Source organism: Equus asinus, chromosome 17 (assembly GCF_041296235.1).
Source record: "Equus asinus isolate D_3611 breed Donkey chromosome 17, EquAss-T2T_v2, whole genome shotgun sequence".
NCBI classification, from domain to species: domain Eukaryota; kingdom Metazoa; phylum Chordata; class Mammalia; order Perissodactyla; family Equidae; genus Equus; species Equus asinus.
This window is the reverse complement of record NC_091806.1, coordinates 13,354,002-13,374,664: the sequence shown is the minus strand read 5'-3', so window position 1 is coordinate 13,374,664 and position 20,663 is coordinate 13,354,002. Positions and strand designations below refer to the sequence as shown.

General features: G+C 35.7%; 1 protein-coding gene across 1 annotated transcript; it reads right to left on the bottom strand.

The window, feature by feature from the left end:
• Positions 1 to 15,973: 15,973 nt before the first annotated feature.
• LOC106823627 (olfactory receptor 8J3-like) lies at positions 15,974 to 16,921 on the bottom strand. Its single transcript, XM_014829453.3, has one exon. The coding sequence runs from the start codon at positions 16,919 to 16,921 to the stop codon at positions 15,974 to 15,976; it is 948 nt and encodes a 315-aa protein (XP_014684939.3).
• Between the last annotated feature and the right edge of the window lie 3,742 nt (positions 16,922 to 20,663).

The following is a 20,663-nucleotide window of genomic DNA, read 5'->3' as shown; positions in this document are numbered from 1 at the left end:
GCCCCACCCAACAGCAAGCCCTCAGGCTATTTGTCAGCCTGCATTGACTGGGTGCCTTTATCCTCCACAGTCAGGTGAGTGTGTCCACCTCTGTGGGGCAGGGCCTGTGTGAAGGCCAGGTGAACTGTGCTGGACATTGGTGGGGGTGGGGACCTCTGCAGGGGGGCATTGGGGTACTCTCCAGTGGGTTGGGAAGTGTGCACAGACCAGGACTGTGTTGACAGTGTGTGTGATCCTGTGGGGGAGAGGCTTATCAGCCGCAGAAGACCTGTGCTTCACAAACAGCCATAAAAAGGATCAGTCCCACCTTCCAAAGCCTGAAACAATGAAGTGCTCCCATGCCTAGGTCCAGCCCTACTCAGCTGCACTCCTGAGAGAACTGACAACAGCCTTGTAGGCCTGAGGCATATAGCAACTGTAAACCCCTGAACCTAGCAACCAGATACACTGGGTACCAACCCAATTAAGAGGAAAACTGCAATAGGAGTGTACTGATATACTTTGTAGCCAATGGTGCTGAGGCTCCCCCAGCTGGATTTACAAACAGCTGGCCAGTGAAGGAAAGACTAGACTCCCTGGGTACCTGTATTAACAGCAACCCTGCCACAGCAGAAAGACACAAGTAGCCCTCAAAGGGGTCACTCCTGGATCATTTAGACTGGTGTCAAGAGGGAAGCACACTGCTGGGCCTCATAAAGTATCTGTTACATAAGGCCACTTCTCCAAGATCAGAAGATATAGCTGACTCACCTAATACATAGAAATAAGCACAGAGAAAGAGGCATAATGAAGAGACAAAGGAATAAATTCTAAGCAAGGGAACAGGACAAAACCCCAGAAAAAGGACTAAATGAAACAGAAACAAGTGCCCTACTTGACAAAAAGTTCAAATACAATCTCATAAGGATGCTAACAGATATTGGGAGAAAACTGGATGAATACAGTGAGCTCATCATCAAAGAACTGGAAAATATAAAAAAGAACCAATCAGAAATGAAGAATACAATGCTGGAAATGAAAATTTCACTAGAGGGACTCAATAGCAGAGTAGAGGATGCAGAAGAACGGATCAGCAAGCTAGAAGAAAAACTAGAGGAAATCATCCACGGTGAACAGGAAGAAGAAAAAAGAATTAGACAGAATGAGATTAGTCTAAGGGAACTCTGGGACCATATCAAGCACACTAACATTCAGATTATAGGTGTTCCAGAAGTAGAAGAGAGAGATAAAGGGGAAGAAAAATTATTTGAAGAAATAATAGATGAAAATTTTCCTAACCTAAGTATGGAAACAGACATCCAAGTACAGGATGCACAGAGAGCTCCAAACAAGAGAAGCCCAAAGAGGCCCACACCAAGACACAGTGTAATAAAATGTCCAAAATTAAAGATAAAGAGATAATCCTAAAAGCAGCAAGAGAAAGGCAACAAGTGACAGACAAAGGAAAGCCTATAAGGTCATCAGCAGACTTCTCAGCAGAAACCCTAGAGGCGAGAAGAGGATGGCATGATGTATTCAAAGTGCTAAAGGGAAAAAACCTACGGCCATGAATACTCTAGCCATAGAGGCTGTCACTCAGAATGGAAGGAGAGATAAAGAGCTTTCCAGACAAGAAAAATTAAAGGAGTTTATCACCAAGAAACCAGTTCTACAAGAAACGCTGAAGGGACTTATTAAATGGGAAAGCAATGACAACAAATAGAGATAGAAAACAATTATCAAAAGAAAAAAAGGCAATAAAATCACTTGTAATGGTAAAAGTATAGTAGAGGTAGAAGATCAGCTACCTGTGAAGATAATATGAATGTTGAAAGACAAATGTGCTAAAATAATCTACTTCAATGATAAGAGGGTAATGGATAGAAACACTAAACAAGAGACTATATATGATTTTAAAAACATAAATTGTGGGAGGAGGGGAGTGAAAAAGCAGAGCTCTTAGAAAGAGGTCAAGCTAAAGAGTCTGTCAATTCAATATAGACTGTCATATACATAGAATATTATATAGGATCCTCATGGTAACCACAAATCAGAAACCTATACTAAATGAGCAAAAAAAGTAAGACAAAAGAAATTACAACATATCACTAAAGAAAGCCATCAAACCACAAGGGAAGAGAACAAGAGAAAAAGAAAGGAACAGAGAAGAACTACTAAAACACTCAGAAAACAAGTAGCAAAATGGCAATAAATACATATTTATCAATAGCTACTTTAAATGTCAATGGACTAAATGCTCCAATCAAAAGGCGTAGGCTGGGGGCCAGCTCGGTAGCACAGTGGTTAAGTGAGCACATCCCACTTCGGTGGCCTGGGGTTCACCAGTTCGGATCCCGGGTGCGGACACGTCACCATTTGGCAAGCCATGCTGTGGTAGGCATCCCACATATAAAGTAGAGGAAAATGGGCATGGATGTTAGCTCAGGGCCAGTCTTCCTCAGCAAAAAGAGGAAGATTAGCAACAGATCTTATCTCAGGGCTAATCTTCCTCCAAAGAAAACCATGTGTGTGTGTGTGTATATATATATATATATATATATATATATATATGCTTTTAGAATACTTAAGTGTATGTGTATGTATTTTTTTTTAATAAGATGAAGCAACTGAGGTCTAAGAGAAACATTGACTTGCCCAGGGCCACACAGCTAAAAACTGACAGACCCAGGAAGCAAACCTGGGTCTCTGATTCTGAGTCTGTACTCTTAACTGCTGTTTCCATTGTACTGGTGCTCAAAGAGGAGGCTTAAAGACAAGTGTTAGATCAGCTGTCAGAGGAGCCAGGACACTCCTCACACCAAGCAACAAGATCAAGAATGGGAAGAGAAGAGATCCAAGAAGTGGCTGCTTTTTACTGTTGAATCTCAGATAACATGATCTCAAATACATTGAAGATATGAACACATTTACGTTCTCTAAACCCCACAATCTATCCAAAAGAAAAGTCTCACTCACTTGTTTGCACTTGTTGGCAGCAGGTACTTGAATCATTTGAAAAGCTGACACTATAGCTCCTCCCTGGAGCTAGTCCCTCAAAGAAAGTCTTTCTGTCACTGTCTCCTTGGTAACTCCACTGAATCTGACCACTCTGACTGGTCACATTTACTACTGAAAAGGTTCCAGGTCCTCACTGATATTAATCTCAGTGGCTGTAGATGTGAATGGAACCAAATCACAGTTGGAGCCTAGAACACAGGAAAGAAAAACACACAAACTAATAAAATGTCACCTCTGAAATTCAACAAATTTTTTATTATAATTTTTAAAACGTATCATAGTTCCTTCATCTCCCCTTCTCTTGCTTTAAAATATCACCTCTGTGCATAGATGTTTTCTTCTTTTGCACCAGTGATTGAAGCCAGCACAAGGTACCTACCAGCATATTTACCAAATGATTAACAAGGAAGAAAAAGCAGCTACTCTCCCCACTGTTCACACAGCCTATGCATAATTGCTGTTCTTAATTGAGATTTGTTTTATTAGATGGTTTCAGCAAGATCTGCCCTGTGTATATGGCACTGGGGGAACATTTTAATTATTTTATCTCTATGATTCACAGACTTTGGGATTTTTACCAATCAGAAAAAAAAATGCCCCCAAAGTTTGAGAATAGACAAAAGCTACCAATTTTATATTTTTTCCAAAAGGTACATTAAAAAAACAAAACTACCAAATACTATTAACTTTATTTCTTATAGACAGGAATTAGGACCAAAAACGTTAGTAAGGTCATTATCCCAGAATAAACAGTGCTTTCAACTGAATATATTTAGCCTCATTAAAACTTACTGTAATATTCTTTTTATAAACATCCTTATTTTATAGAATTTCTATTATAATTGCCTGTATTTTCCAAAGTCTCAGCATACTATTATGAGATAACTGAATATTTTCCTAGAGATGTTTGTTTCAAAGACATTCACCTACTCCTTTCTAAGCCAAATAGAGTCACTTCCCAATCACGATGGATAGCTCCAGTGGGGAGCACCTGGCCCAAACAATTCCTATCATAGTCTCCTATTAGCAAACATATCAACTATCAGCCAAAACAATTACTTCCAAATTCTATCAGCTCCTGTATTTCCACTGAAATCTAGAGTGTTGATGGTTATGTACTTTATTTTAAATTTCAATAAGAAATTTTAAAAAGCAGCTGTTTCAGATCACAAACATATTGTCTATTTTTTCTTTCAAAGCTCCATATGTATGATTTACCTAATTTCCATGAAAACTTTAAATACTTTCCCATCCTAAGTATCTCCTTCTTCTACTTCCTCAGGTCAAGCTTTCATTAACACTGTCATTGACTAGTGTATCCTTCTTGGTGTCCAGGCCATGACTCTCAGATTAGCTGGTAGGTAAATGAGAGTCATTAAAGCTTTTTGAGTAATCAAGACATGTAATCAGAGTTATTTTTTAGAATAATTGAAATATGCTTTAGCCTAATTTTCAATGCATTCCACAATCAGGTCCATATCACATTTCTAGTCATATGGCCCTACCTAGCACCATTGAAGATTTTCATCTCTGGCCTTCCAAGTCCTTACTCATATTGATTCCTCTAAGTGGATTACTCCACTTTTTTGTAAGAAACAGCACGTTATCTGAAAGAAGTGTGCCCACCATTTGTATCAGTGGCCCCATGCGGTCAGAAACTGGAAATGAATAAAATGTCCAATTAGGATAACACACTTGACTTTGGAGTAGTTAAGAATGTCATTCCTGATAATACTCCTGGCTTTTTCAATGTTCTTATGAATACTGATAAGTAGTGGGAGGGTGAAAAGATGAGAGAGTTGTTCTTAAAAAGCATCGTGTTTTATGGCTAATGAATAAAAATAATAGCCTTAAAAATTGTATATAGAAAAAATTTCTATGTATGTAGAAATATTTTTATTAGAAAATGATAAGGCAGAATATAAACAATGTAAATTTATTTTTGAATATCTTATTTTAATTCAGTTGAACTAAGGACTACTTAGGAAACGAACATTTTCCTTTTAGGTTTTATTTCCTCCTTGAGAATGTTATAGAGGTTCTGTTCTTTCAAACCGGAAATCTCTGGGTCTCCAGTTTCTTGAAGTTTGCTCCTGCTTATGCAGTGACATTCCTCAAATAGAAGTCCTTCTTTTTGAGATCTTCTCAAGTAAAATGTTGGCAGATTATTTTACTGTGGGGCCGATGGTTTAGCTAAACATATTTTATTATTGCATTGACTACATATTACATGTATAGATATACATATACATACATTTGCCTGTATGTCGTCAAAGTAATGGAAACTTTTCCTAAGAAAATTTGCGATCTACAGGTATATTCTCCAAAAGGAGCATCATTTGGAGTTTGAGAAGTTGTATATCCAGTTTTCTATCACAGGTTATCCTGTAAAACATGCATTTTTCATTTTAACTAATATTACAGAAATAAAACTAAGATATAAATGAACTCTGTGAGCAAAAATCCATTGTTTCAGTGTTGATATGATTTGTTCATGTGCATAAGATGTAATGATTCCAGTTCTAATCTGGAAACATAAAAGCTGGATCATATTTGACACTCTGTATTCCAAAAAAGGTTATAAATCTTGGAAAAAAAAGTTAAACATTGTGAAAATGATGTGGCTCATTTTAAGGCATAGTTTTGTATCTTTTTAAGGCAATTATACAAAAAGTAAGATAAATACTTTCTACAAATCTGTAATGGAGAATCTGTTTCAGGTTCTTAGCAAGAATTTCCACGTTGTTGTGGTGATGAGAGTTGATGGGGCTCTGTAAACCTTTGAGAGCTAAATTCTAAAGCACAGGTGAATCAAGAATCCACAAATTGCCCTTTATATCCTTGGAGAAGATGTCTCCTGGGGTCGGTTTCTTAAGAAGATATCCCTCTAGAAGTTCAACCAGACACCCCATGAGTCTTTGTTGCACTCTGGGCAACAAAGACTGAAATAAAGATGGGTGCAACCAATGGATGGGTTCTGTGGATCCTGACCAGGAAATGAATTCAGATCACAAAAGTGACAGCTCCAAATCTTAATCACCAGACCACTGGGCTGGCTCCACACTATATCCTAGGTCACAATTACTACAATTTCTATCACCATAGATTCATTTTACGTGTTTTAGAAATTCATATGAATGGAAATACATTATTGAAGTGAGTTCAGCTCCATGACAGCTAAGGGGCACAGTGATTAAAATGTGCCTGTCAAAGTAACTCATTTGCATTCAGAGATTCATCTTTGAAAATGCAACATTGAAGAGCTAGAAACCATGGTCTAGAAGTGAAATTAGAAGAAACTCTGTCTATAAATAATATTTTATGCCACTATCTCTGTTGTTATTGTTTTTCCCACTCTTACTTCAAAGAATACAATTAGCATAGTCCTTATCTCAAGGAATGGGGTAAAATGAATGTTAAAAGGAGGATGTGTTCTCCAAATAATGATCCTCAGATAATAAAATTATTACTTTACTCTTTTCCTTATGATGTATTTCAGGTGGGAAAAGGTAGAAGATAACTAGCAGAGAAGAGCCAAACACAGTGTTTAAAAATGAAGCCCTTTCATCATGTCTATAAATTTCCTGTCACACGCAAAACATTTTTAAACACTGAATACTTTAGACATATATTTTCTTAATGCATGCAATGGCTAATAGAATTATGTAGATACGAAATTGCCCTGGAGCAATTCTCTTCTTTGAGACTTGAGTCCTCTGCAGCAAAACTTATTTTTTGTCATAAGATTTTCCCCTTATAGGCCCTAAATTTAAAGCTGGAAATCAAGATATATAGCAAAATGTCATTTATAAAAAGTATACATTTATGTCACATGGAACTGTAATGTATATTTTGTCAGAATACAAGAAAACAAAAAGATTCATATTTACATTAGGATGCTTACTGGTGGTGGTAGAGGGTCTGGGTAGAGAAATAAAGATTAAAGGTGTATTATTTTGCCAGCACTGTGATAACAAGATAGCACAGACTGGGTGGCTTCAACAATAGAAGTAAATTTTCTCAGTTGGAGACTAGAAGGCCAAGATCAGGGAGTTGGCAAGTTTGGTTTCTTTTGAGGCCTCTTCTTGGCTTGCAAATGGCCCCCTTCTTGCTATGTCTTCACATGGTCATTGCTGGGTCTGTGTACATGTCTGGTTTCTCTCTCTATGCCCCAATCACCTCTTCTTATAGAGATATCAACAAGATTGTATTAAGGCCCGTCTAGTGACCCCATTTGAATTTAATTACCTCTTTAAAGATGCTATATCCAAATAGAGTGTCATTCTAAGATACTGGGGATTAGGGCTTCAACATCCAAAACTTCATGGGACACAATTCAGCCCATAAGAAGTTGGAATGAAAAATAAATTGAGAGAGGGGCTTTGCCTGGCCCAATAAGTGTCATGAACTGAGGACCATAATTATTCCTAATTTTTTGCCTGAGGTCCAATAACAGTTGAAAATATGCGTATCTTCATTGTGCAGAAAAGTTGCTCCTGGAAATCTGTTCTGCAGAAGTAACACACATTATAAAAGATATAAAAGTCCTCATAAGAATATTAGTAATGTAGTGAAATACTGTAAACTAAATATATAGTTTGGAAATTTATCAAGTAACTTATAGGCATTGGTATTTAGCATAATTTTTTATATCCTTTAACGTTTGGCTATGTGAATTATATAGAAGTTCAAGAAAAGATTCTGAAAAGCAAATTACAAATAGCATTAAAACGTAATTTGCATTGGTTTCTTTTAAAACAACTTATTTTTATATATATATTTATTTTTTTAATTGAGATTCATAATAGTTTACTTCATTGTGAAATTTCAGTTGTACATTATTTCTTGACTGTCACCACACAAGTGTTCTCCTGTGCCCACCCCCCAGCCCCTTTCCCTGGTAACCACTGAACTGTTGTCCATGTGTTTGTAAAACAACAAATTATTAAGGCATATTTTAGTTATAATAAAATGTCTACTGTGCATAGAGGACATTTAAAAACTGACAATGCACGTTACTACTGCTGCTAGTTAAAGAGTATTCTCATCATGCCAAAATGTTCCTCAATATATCTTTGCAGTAAATTGCCCCACACTATATTGTTGTTAGTGCCACTAAGTTGATTTCAACTCATAGTGCCCCTGAATATGGCAGAGCTGAATCTTTCTGGATCATTTTTACGTCATCCTCCCATCTTCAGGTGCTTTATCAGGCAATTCTCTGCTGTTATTCATAGATTTTCATGGCTGTTTATTTTGGAAGTAGTGGCCAGGTCCTTCTTCCTAGTCTGTCTTAGTCTGAAAGCTTCACTGAAAGCTGTCCAACATGGGTGCTTCTGGTAATACAGGAATCACCAGTGGCATAGCTTTTAGCATCACAGCAACATGCAGCTGTCACAGTGTGACAACCAACAGATGAATGATGTGGATCCCTGACCAGGAAATGAATTCAGGTCAGAAAAGTGAAAGCTCCAAATCTTAACTGCTAAACCACCAGGCTGGCTCCACATTATATGCCAGGTCACAATTACTATGATTTCTATCAATTTACATTCATTTACCTGTTTTAGAACTTCATATAAATGAAAAGACAAAGTATGTTTGTATCTGGTTTCTTCTGCTCTACTTAATGCTATTGAAATTTTCATCCATTCTCTTATATGGGTACTTCATTCCATTTCATTGCTGGTAGTATTCCATTTTATTTATATATCATAGTTCATCCTTTTATCTCTTGATGGACAGTTGACATATTTTCATTTTGTACTATTATGAATACAGCTATCAGTGTTTTAATATTCATTAACAAGTGGGTGTATATTAAACGACACTACATAATTTCATTCTTTGGTGACTTTTAGTGGATTTCTGAGTTTCCATTCTTAATTTCAGGAAATAAAAATATTCCAAAGGACTATGTAGCGCACTTGCTTACTAAAGCTTCTGCTCTAGCTGCCCATTCTTAAACAAGGGCCATTCATCAACAATTTTGTAATAAATTGAAGAAAACAAGAGCCAGTGCAAAGTATCACTAAAGACTTCATCACAATTTTAATGCAACTCATAAAAGAAAACTTTTCTCTGCGATGCTTCATATTTCTTCTCCCTAACTTCCAGGGAATTGAGAAGAAACCCTTTGGGTAACTTAATTAGTAAAGGAATTAGTAAGGAACAGCTTATTAGACAAGAGTTTCTTTTACTAGTGTGTCCATTCTCACTGATACCTTCCTAATGGATAAAGACACTCCAGTGGAAGAAAGGATCAAGGGAAGGTTTTATTGATTTTATCCTCCACTTACATGGTGAAGAAATAAACATTGCTGACTAGTGTGTTGTTTTCCAGTAGATTTTCAACATAATGATGACACCCAAATTCCATGGGGAATAAAGAGCTTTAATGACTTTCCTAAGTTCCCTCAGCTGGCTGGCAGTGGAACAAGACTCCAGGATGATGGTTATTTGTTTTGTAATTTCAAAGGACTCTGTTTTCTACCACAGACTCATCTCCAAATCTCTGTCTCGATCACTACACTCTAGCCACATTGGCATTCTAGCAGTTTTTAAAACATGGCAATCATTTTCTAGTCTCAAGGTTTATGCACATATCTTAGGTCCTCTCATTACTTGGGATGTACTAATTTCTTTCTGTTTTGTGTTCTGCTCTACTCTGTTCTATGCTAATTCATCACAGGAATTCCTGTCAAGATCTACTAGATTGTGAAATATGCTAATGGTGCATAAGCACATTTTAAGAAATCCCTCTCTAGACTTCTCTTTATAAACGCAAACATAAATACCCTTCCTGTAACCATCTCAGGGTAACTTCTCCCATCCTCCCAGACATTTCTTTTACTGATTTTCTGACATATAATGTAGTAATGTCCTTACTCTTAGAACCAGTACTAAGTGTTTTTACTCTATATTTCTACCAAGAGAAAACATGAAATTCTCTTTATTTCTCTTCTCCTTACAATAGATAGCTAGATAAAATTTCTGCTAGAAATTTGTTAAACTGATACATATTCACAAGGATTATATCATCTGTTGGGTAAATTTACCATATAGTTTTCTATTAAACAAACTTCCAGCTATTATAACACTGGGCTTCAATATAATGGAGAGAGGGACAGAATGTTACATTTCTTTTTAGATGATGCATAGACACAAAAAATTTCACTGAAACATATAATATGTCAAATTCTTAAAAATGAGAGTCTGATAATATTCTATGAGTTATGATCAATATAAGAATTATATATGCAGGAATTATGTATTTGAAATATTAAATAATTATTCTTTGATTGGTATATTTTTCTTTCATTAATTAAATTTATAAACAAATCTACCACAATTGGTCAAATGTCCCATCTCTGCTTGTGTCTTATAAAATGGCATGACTTATGGTCTGATACTGAGATAGTGAATTAATAACTATGATACTTAACACAAGAGCATGATAATGTCCCTGGCAAGGCTATTCTTAAGTAGTATACATATTTTTTTTTAAAAATTAAATTTGATTGCTCAATGGTTTTTGGCCTAAAATAAAATGTCAGTGCTAATGGTTACAAAAAATATCATTCAAAGATGACACTGTGTAAAGAGTCCTGAAAAACAGGTACCATAGCAATTTATATGGCAGTTCGGAAGCCTTATACAGTGTATCATCTATAGAATTCACCCAACAGATTTTTTTTAATATTAAGTACATAGGTTTATTTAAAATCGTAGCAACCACTGTAAGAGTCTACATTGCGACTCACAGCTTAGGTTACAGTGCTACACCAACTTCCTCCCCTGTGGCAAACAAGGTCAATAATGGATAGTGTCATGAATAAATAGAAGACCTCCCAGGACCTCTTTAAGGAAGTTACAAACGTCTTATCATTTCTGCTGAGAGAGTACTATCGTGGCATTTTTATTTATCTTAAAATTTCTACTGAGTTATCACATTGAATTAATTTGTGAGAACAAAATAAACACATTATATTATTTAGAGATTTCTTCATACTGAGGGAATGATTATAACAACAATAGAAAAATGGAATCCTTGGAATCCCAAATCTATCAGTGAAATCAACTTCAACATATGTGAAATTAAATATTAGATCAGAAACATATAACTTTCAGAATTCAATCTTCCAGTAGAACTGTTCTTAAAGATAAAATAAACCTTGAAATTTCAAAAAGAACAATAATTTCTACAAGAAAAATGAACCAACATAATTCAAATTTTCCCAGAATTCTCTTTATGATTTTAGGATTTTTTAATGTTGGGCAGTGCTTTTAGCAGTAATAGATTTCTAGAGGGTGACTCAGGGACCATTGCCAAGTGACCTGAAAGAAAGATATCAGGGAAAATTTGTAAGACAGATGATTCAGTAAAACATTGTACCTGCCACCCCAATCAACCAGAGGAGTATGCTGATTAGTGTAGTTTTTAGGATTTAATAAATAAACAATCCATATTTCTAACACAATATCATAATTATGCCCATGAGAAAATACAAGCCTAGAGTGAAAAAATAATAAATTTCCAAAATGTCATTCAGCATATGGTTCTATCAGCAGTCAAATCCATGGTTCCTGATGGCCCAATCTGTTCATTTACACTTCTTCTCCCAGAATAAAGAGGCCCAGGTGTTTACACTAAAGAATATACTAGAATTGGCTAAATATATTGGTGCATCTTTCAGATACCTTTCTTTGAAATAAAAGTCCATTTACTGATAGGAAGAGAAGCTGTGGATGTCACGTTAACAATCAGCCACCTGAATGATTTGATGAATGTCAATATTTTTTATTTTGTTGTTAATTAACTAAAGTACATCCTTTATTAAGATTTTCTTAGTTTTTACCCAATGACATTTTTCTGAGCCAGGATCACATCTGGGATACAAGACATTTGGTCTTCAAGTTTCCTTAGTCTCCTCTTGGCTGTGACAGTTTCTCGGATTTTTCCTGTTTTTTATGACCTTGACAATTTTGAGAAGTACTGATCAAGTGTTTTCTGAAATGTCTCTCAACTGGGCTTTTCCTGATGTTTTTCTCAGGATTAGACTGGAGTTATGAGTTTGGGGGAGGAAAACCATGAAAGTGAATTGACGTTATCATCACATCACAACAAGAAAACATACTATCAATATGACATCACTGCTGATGGTAACCTTGATCACCTGGTTGAGAGAGAGTTTTTCAGGTTTCTCCACTATAAAGTCATTCCCTCTCCTTTCCATACTATACGTTTCAGAGAGGAACTACTATGTGCAACTCACACAAGGAGTGGAGAGTTCTGCCTCACCTCCTTGAGGGCAGAGTATCTATACAAATTATTTGGAGTTTTCTGCCTGTGACATTTGACTGTTTTTCCCTATTTGTAATTTATTCATCATTTATTTAGATCAATATATTTTCGTGAAACATTTCATACTTGGGATAATAATTCAGCTCTAAAGTTGTCCTTTATTTTGTTGCTTAAGTTGTTCTGGCTTTGGCCATTGGAAAGCTTTCAGTGGTCTCCTGTGTTATTTTGAGATACCTCTTTTTCTTTCTTCCTTTCTTCCTTCCTTCCTTCCTTCTTTCTTTCTTTTCTTTCTTTCTTCTTCCTCCCTTCCTGCCAGCCCTCCTTTTTTCCTTCCTTCCTACTTTTCTAAGCACTTTCTTAATTTCAGGCACTATATTATGGTGTTTGCACATCATATAAATTTCCTACTCAGTTGTAGCATCAATCAAGTCTCAAAGGAGCTCTGCTTCCTTATACTGAAGAATGTTATTAGAAACTAATATCTGGGCAGTAGGTGTGTCTGTTGATACTGAGATGTCCACAAGCTTCTAGACCTTCTCAGCTAACAGAACAAGTAAATACACAAGTGTATACTGACTGACTCATGTGGCTATAAATATCTATAACTATTTCTTTTTACAACCCACAGTTTCTATCTTAAGCTGAACATGACTTCATGCTAATATCTGAGACACTAATCCATTATTATATGGATCATTCTGGTTTCCTCTCTTTGTTTTTCTGTAACCTCCTTCCCTAACAGTGAGAAAACTGGACTTACCATCTGCCATCCATTTACTTAATTGTTTAATTCCAGTATACATGTATAGTGGTTCCATAATTCTTAAATCATATTCATGTGAGAAATAACTTTATGACTAGAATACAGCGCTACATACAGTTACTTTTACCTTTCGTCTTTCTTACTCCTCTCATTTTCACTGTTACTTAGGTCAGCATCTTTCACTACACCCCCTTCAGGGAAATGGTTTCAAACATTTTTAATACATTAGATTGGTTATATTCCACATCTGATTCTGGGTTTTTCTAACCTTTTAAATTATTTATTTTAACATTGGCATCCATAGAGATTTACACTTTGTCCCATAACGTTCTAGGGATGTTGGAAAAGCTATAGTTCATGAATCCACCATTACCATATCAGACACAACAGCCTTTTCACCACAGGAAAAAAAAAAACTCCCTTGTGCTTCCCGTATTTAAGCTTTTCCTGAGCCCTTGAGCTCCCCGCAACCACTGATCTATTTACCATCTCCATTGTTTTGCCTTTTACATAATGTCATATAAATAGAATAATGTAGTTTTACAGACTGCTTTCTTTCACTTAGCAATATGAATTGAAGACTCATCAGCATCTTTGTATGACTTGATAGCATACTTAAATAGTATTCCATGGTATAGATATATCACAATTTGTTTATCCATTAACCTACTAAAAAATATTTGATTGCTTTCAGTGCTTACCAATTATGAACATGGCTGTAATAAACCAAATTTTATTTTGGATAAATCAAATCAGTCAGGTAGTTATGTAGAATGTAGTTGTTGGGCCAGTCATGAAGATCTATCGCTTTGCTGCTAGACGTGGGATGATTTGATTTAAAGTGGCGCTTTAGAAACCCTTTGCCTAGGGATGTTTTCAAGACAATTGTGATCTCATTGGCTTTCTCAGAAAAGCCAAAGTTATAGATGATGTGAGGTCACAATTCTGGCTAGTGTAACCAACGGATTAGCACACCAGCTACAGATTTAATAGAGTTATCATGATCAATATCATCAGTTAATAAAGAAATGCAAATTTACACCACAGTATGAAGCTGCCACATACCTACTGGAATGACTCTAATCAAATGACTGATGGTATTTATACCAAATGTTAGTGAGGATGTGAAGGAACTGGAATACTCACACTGAGTATCTTAACATTCTCTCTCTATTTGAGGTTCCAAATGAAATCAAGTATATTTTCTGGGATATTCCTTATGTAGCAGTACACGGCTAGTCTAGGGGTCCAACCATTTCTTTTAAATTAATTTCAAAGAAGGATCATTGTTTTTCTTCATTGGAAATGCCCAGCATGGTAATATATACTGTGTAAACCTTATTCCAGTGATTTATCATTGCATTGGTTAACCCAATGCTCTGATTTGATAAGTCTGAGGTATGGTCTTGTCACCTCTATATATTCAAAGTTATACAATAGGTTTTGGTATACATTCACTGATTAGAAACTCTCAGAAAAGATAAAAAAAAACATTTTGTGAAAACAATTAAATCTTTCCTCTAATGATGAAAGGAAATTTCTCAAACATGGTCCATTGAATGTCTAATAATATCACAGCATAGGACATTTTTTCCACATGCTAAGGAAGACTGATACTTAGAGAAAGAGGAAAGAAAAACTCTTTCAGAATCCACAAAGTTTATCCATCAAACAGCACCCAGAAGTAAAGTATGTTAGATAATGGTACTGTGTCTTCAATAAAAAAGTTGTAAAAATTATACCAACCAGAATAAAAATAATTTCAATTATATTTTGGTTAACACTCAGAATAGAAATTCATCAAGAGTGCATGATTTCATTCCAGCAATATTAAGAAAGAGCTAGTGAGTTTCATTTTAAATACACTCATCAGTTTAATTGTGCTAACTTCATTTAGGAAGATTTCCAGCAATCTGCAATTACAGTTCTTCTAGATGCAGTGGTCCTCTGTAGAGGGTCAGATATGCTCTCAATATACAATCAAAAAGACTCAAAATACAATATACCAAAAAATACTCAGGGAGAAAAAAATCCCGAGAACAGAAAGACGGACTTTCTTCTCTTCTCTGTATTTTGTTGCACCATTTTTTTTTTATTAATGTTATGATAGATTACAACCTTGTGAGATTTCAGTTGTACATTTTTGTTAGTCATGTTGTGGGTACACCACTTCCCCCTCTGTGCCCTCCCCCCACCCCCCCTTTTCCCTGGTAACCACCGATCAGATCTCCTTATCAATATACTAATTTCCACCTATGAGTGGAATCATATAGAGTTCGTCTTTCTCTGACTGGCTTATTTCGCTTAACATAATACCCTCGAGGTCCATCCACGTTGCTGTGAATGGGCCAATTTTGTCTTTTTTTATGGCTGAGTAGTATTCCATTGTGTATATATACCACATCTTCTTTATCCAATCATCAGTTTCTGGGCATGTAGGCTGGTTCCACGTCTTGGCTATTGTAAATAATGCTGCGATGAACATAGGGGTGCAACGGACTCTTGAGATTTCTGATATCAGGTTCTTAGGATAGATACCCAGTAATGGGATGGCTGGGTCATAGGGTATTTCTATTTTTAACTTTTTGAGAAATCTCCATACTGTTTTCCATAGTGGCTGTACCAGTTTGTTGCACCATTTTAACTTTAATTTTTCTTTTAATTTAAATCTCTCCTGACTCCTGGAAATATTTCTTTCATTCTGGCTACCTGAATAATCTTTAGCAAAGCTAGTGAATAATGTCATGTTGTATATGTCAACCTCATAGCTCCAACACCTTCAGTTTAATTTTTAATTCACTGCTTCCCCAATCCTAGCACCTTTTAATTCCCAGAATCTAACCTTGGTTTCTCTTACACAATGGTAGTCTATCTTAAACTTCTCTTCATTTACCTATAGAGTTCTAAGATCACATTGACTTAAAAGAAGAGCATGGATTTGTCAAAAAACTGTGTAAGGCAGCCTTCACATCCTTATTCCGCAGGCTGTAGATCATGGGATTCAGCATTGGAATCACCAGTGTATAAAACACGGAGGCCACTTTATCAGTATCCAATGAATGTTTACTTCGAGGTTGCAAGTACATGAATAGCAGCGTCCCATAGAAAACTGTAACTGCTATCATATGTGAAGCACATGTGGAAAAGGCTTTTTTCCTTCCTTCTGATGAACGTATCCTTAAAATGGACAAAACAATGTTGAAATATGATACGAGAACTATAATCATGGAAAAAAACAGATTTATAGCTGCAGATACAACAACTACTGTTTCTGGAAAATAAGGATCAGAGCAAGACAATGTTAACAGAGGGACATTGTCACAGTAAAAATGATTGATTACATTGGAAGAGCAATAAGACACAGAGAATACACAAGATGAAACCACAATGGCTGTGGAAAAGCTATAGAGGTACGTGAGGGATACCAGCAGAAAGCAGATCCGCCGAGATACCACCACCATGTAGAGCAGGGGATTGCAGACGGCCACATAGCGGTCATAGGCCATCACAGCTAACATGAAAATCTCAGATACAATGAAAACCAAGAATCCTCCCAACTGGGTGGCACATTCATAGTAGAAGATGGTTTTCTTCTTTACCAAAAAATTGATCAGCATTTTAGGGGCAATGACAGTAGAATTGCCAAGATTAATGATAGCCAAATGTCGGAGGAAAAAATACATAGGAGTCTGAAATCGAGAGTCAACACTGGTGAGAGTGATAATGGTCAGGTTTCCTGCCACAGTCAGTCCATAGATGACCAGGAAAACAAAGAAGAGTGGAATCTGAAGTTCTGGACGGTCTGAGACACCTGTGAGAATAAACTCAGTGACCCGGGTGAAATTTCCAGGAGCCATGTAAGAGTTTGGAAATTCATCTGTTTGAGGAACAAAAGGAGAAGTGGTTAGAAAATTTGAGGAATTATTTTCTAGGACTGCCATTAGATGGCAAAGGCAATTCCTTGGGTGAGAATTCCTGCAATCATGTATTAATCTAACTCAGTTATTAAACTCAAGGTTTTAGGCCCAATAAACTTTGTGATCATTTGGAAGAGAGAAAAAGCAAATATGGTAAATTAAATAGATGATTCAGCATCTTGTATATTTTGAGGATTTAATTCCTCACAACCTTATTGAATTATGAATATCTTGTTATCTTGTGAGCAACAGAAGCCATGATTCATTTCTTCCATCTCATGCATTGAGTGTGAGAAAGGCTTCATGAATTGAATGCCCCAAATAATTTTATGTGTGTGATTTCTTCATCTGGGATTTCTTGTTTTCTCTCAAAAATAGATGATGTAGCCACTATCTTGCCTCATTTTCTTTATTCAATCTTTCTATATCTTTTATTCAACGTACACTGAAGTTGACAATTCTACAATTCATGTCTGTTAACTGCATCTTTTCAAATTCCATTTTGTTAACTGAGGCAAAAATACATGGACATATGCCCTCAGATCAGGTTGCTGATTCTCTTTTCAGCTTTTAAAAACTGATATCTGTGAAAAAGTTATGATTTTTGCAATTCCATCATCCTACGTTTTACTGGATTTGATTTCCTTTTCCTTCCCTCTCCAAACTCTTTTCTTCCTTGTCCCACAAGCTGATACAATTCCTCATATTCTTTCTACTGTTTTTATTATTAATCAGTATTTTTATTTATATAATTTTACTGCATTATTTTAAAAATATATGAAACATATCTGGCCTTAAACATTTAGTCGATCTTTTCCTTGACATTTTTCACATTTTTTTATTTTTAATTATTGTAATGTTAATAAGAATCCTTATTTGATACAGTTTATAATTACATTGTACATATTTGCCAAGAATCAGCACACTATTTTAATGTAACTGAATATTTTTGAAGGATTTTTTTTCAGGGATGGTCACCTGCTCCTATCTAAGCCAGAGTCCTTTCCCAATCACAATGGATAGTTCTAGTAGGGGCCACCTGGCCCAAAAATGTCCAGCCATTGCCTCTTATTCTTTTTGTTTTTTTTTTAAAGATTTTAATTTTCTTTTTTCTCCCCAAAGCCCCCCAGTACATAGTTGTGTATTTTTTAGTCGTGGGTCCTTCTAGTTGTGGCATATGGGATGCCGCCTCAGCATGGCTTGATGCGCAGTGCCATGTCCACGCCCAGGATTCGAGATTCGATCCAGCGAAACCCTGGCCCACTGAAGCAGAGCACGCAAACTTAACCACTCGGCCACGGGGCAGGCCACTGTCTCTTATTCTATAGATTTAAATTTAAGGCCCAGAGAGTCAAGACTATTTCATTATTTAACATTATATCTGAGCTTTAGGAAAAGCTTTCGGTCTCTCCATTGGCAAACATATCAACTATCAGCCGAAACAAATGCTTCCAAACTGTATCAGCTCCTCTATTTCTGCTGAAATCTGGCATGTTGCTGGTTATATACTTTATTTTAAACTGCAATAATAAATTTTAAAAAGCAACCATTTTAAATCACAAACATCATATTCATCCTCTAATTTTCTCTTTCAAAGCTCCATATTGTATTATTTTACAATTTCCATGAATAATTTCCCATCCTAAGCATACCCCATCTTCTTCCTCAGGTCAAGCTTTCATTAACACTGTCATTAACTGTTGTATCCTTCTTGGTCTCCCTGTCATGATTCTGTCAGATTTGCTGGTAGGCAAATGACAGTCATTAAAAATTTGGGTAATTAATATATGTAATTAGAGCTATTTTTTAAAATAATTGAAATATGCTTTAGCTTTATTTTCAATTCATTCCTCAATCAAGTCCATGTTACCCCTCTAGGCATACTACCTTACCTGGCACCACTGGACATTTTCATCCATGGCCCGCCACATCCTTACTCATATTGATTTCTTTGAGATTACTCCACTATTTTGTGAGAATTGGGATGCTTTATGAAAAAAGTTTGCCCACCATTTGTATCAGTGGTCCCATGCAATGAGAAACTGGAAATGAATATATTGTTAAATGAGGCTTACACACTTGATTTTGGAGTATTTAAGAATCTCATTCCTGGTCATACTCTAGGCATTTACAATTTCCTTATGAATACTAATGAGGAAAGGCAGGGTAAAAAGAAAGTGAGTTGCCTTTAAATTAGTGCCAGTGTTTTATGGCTAATAAGTAATAATAATACCTTTAAAATTGTATACAGAAATACTTTCTACATACTTTGAATTCCTTTATTATAAAATAATAAGGCAGAATATTAAAATATTAGTTTTGGACATCTTATTTTAAGTCAATAAAACTAAGAGTAATCCAGGAAATGTACACTTTCTTCTGGTATTTACTTCCTCTTAGAGAATGTTATAGAAGTTCTGTTCTATCAAATTAAGAATCTACGTTTTTGCATTTCTGAAAATTTTGTTCCTGCTTATGCAGTAACTTTACTCAAATAAAAGTCCTTCTTTTGGAGATATTCTCAGCTAAAATGTTAGCAGAATATTTTATTTAAGATACATGGTTTATCTAAACACATTTCATTAAGGCATTGATTAATTATTATGTTTCTATATGTACATCTGCCTGCATGTTTTCAGAGTTAATGGAAACTTTTCCTGAGAAAATTTGTGATCTATAGTTATATTCTCCAAAAAGAGCATTGTTTGAGGTTTGGGTAGTTGTGTATACAGATTTCTTTGACAGGATATTCTGTGAAACATGCTGTTTTCATTTTAGGTAATATTGCAGAAGTAAAACTATGCTATGAACAATCTCAGTGAGCAAACATCCATTGTTTCGATAGTGATATAATTTATTTAAGTACATAAGACATAATGCTGCCAATTCTAATTTGGAAACATAAAATCTGGATCATATTTGACATCCTGTGCTCCCCAAAACAGTTATAATTAGTTGAAGTGTTGTATTATTAGGTTATATATAATGCCCAGCGACTTTCAAAATGAAAGAGAAGTGGTTCATTTTAATGTAGAATTTTGGATCTTTTAAAGGCCATTATACAAAAATAAGATAAATATTTTCTACCCACCTGTATGGAGAACCTGCTTCAAGTTCTTAGTGAGAATCTCTATGTTGCTGTGGCAATGGGAGTTGAAGGGGTTCTATAAACCTTTGAGACCCAAAATCTGAAGCACAGATGCTTCTAGGATCCACAAATTGCCCTTTACATCCTTGGGGAACATGCCTCATTGGGTTGATTCCTTAACAAGATCCCCCTCCAGAAGTTCAACCAGACATCCCATGAGTCTTTGTTGCAATTTGGGCTTACACTACTGAAGTAACTTCAACTTTGTGACAGCTAAGGGGCACATTGATTAAAGTGTGCTGTCAAAGTAACTCACTTCCATTTGGAGGTTCATTATTTTGAAAAGGCAATATTGAAGAGCTAAAAACCAATGGTCTAGCAGTGAAATTAGAGAGAACTCTACCAATAAATAATAATATTTTATGCTGCTAGCTCTGCTGTGTATATTTTCCCCACACTTACTTCAAAGAATACAATTAGCATAGTGATTATTTCAAGGACTTGCTAAAGTGGATGTTAAAAGCAGGATGTGTTCTCCAAAATATAATCCTCAGGTAATAAAACTATTTTACTCTTTTGTTTATGATCATATTT

What these genes read in the sequence shown, in the direction of transcription:
- LOC106823627 (XM_014829453.3), bottom strand. Translation starts at nt 16,921, where the DNA reads ATGGCTCCTGGAAATTTCACCCGGGTCACTGAGTTTATTCTCACAGGT.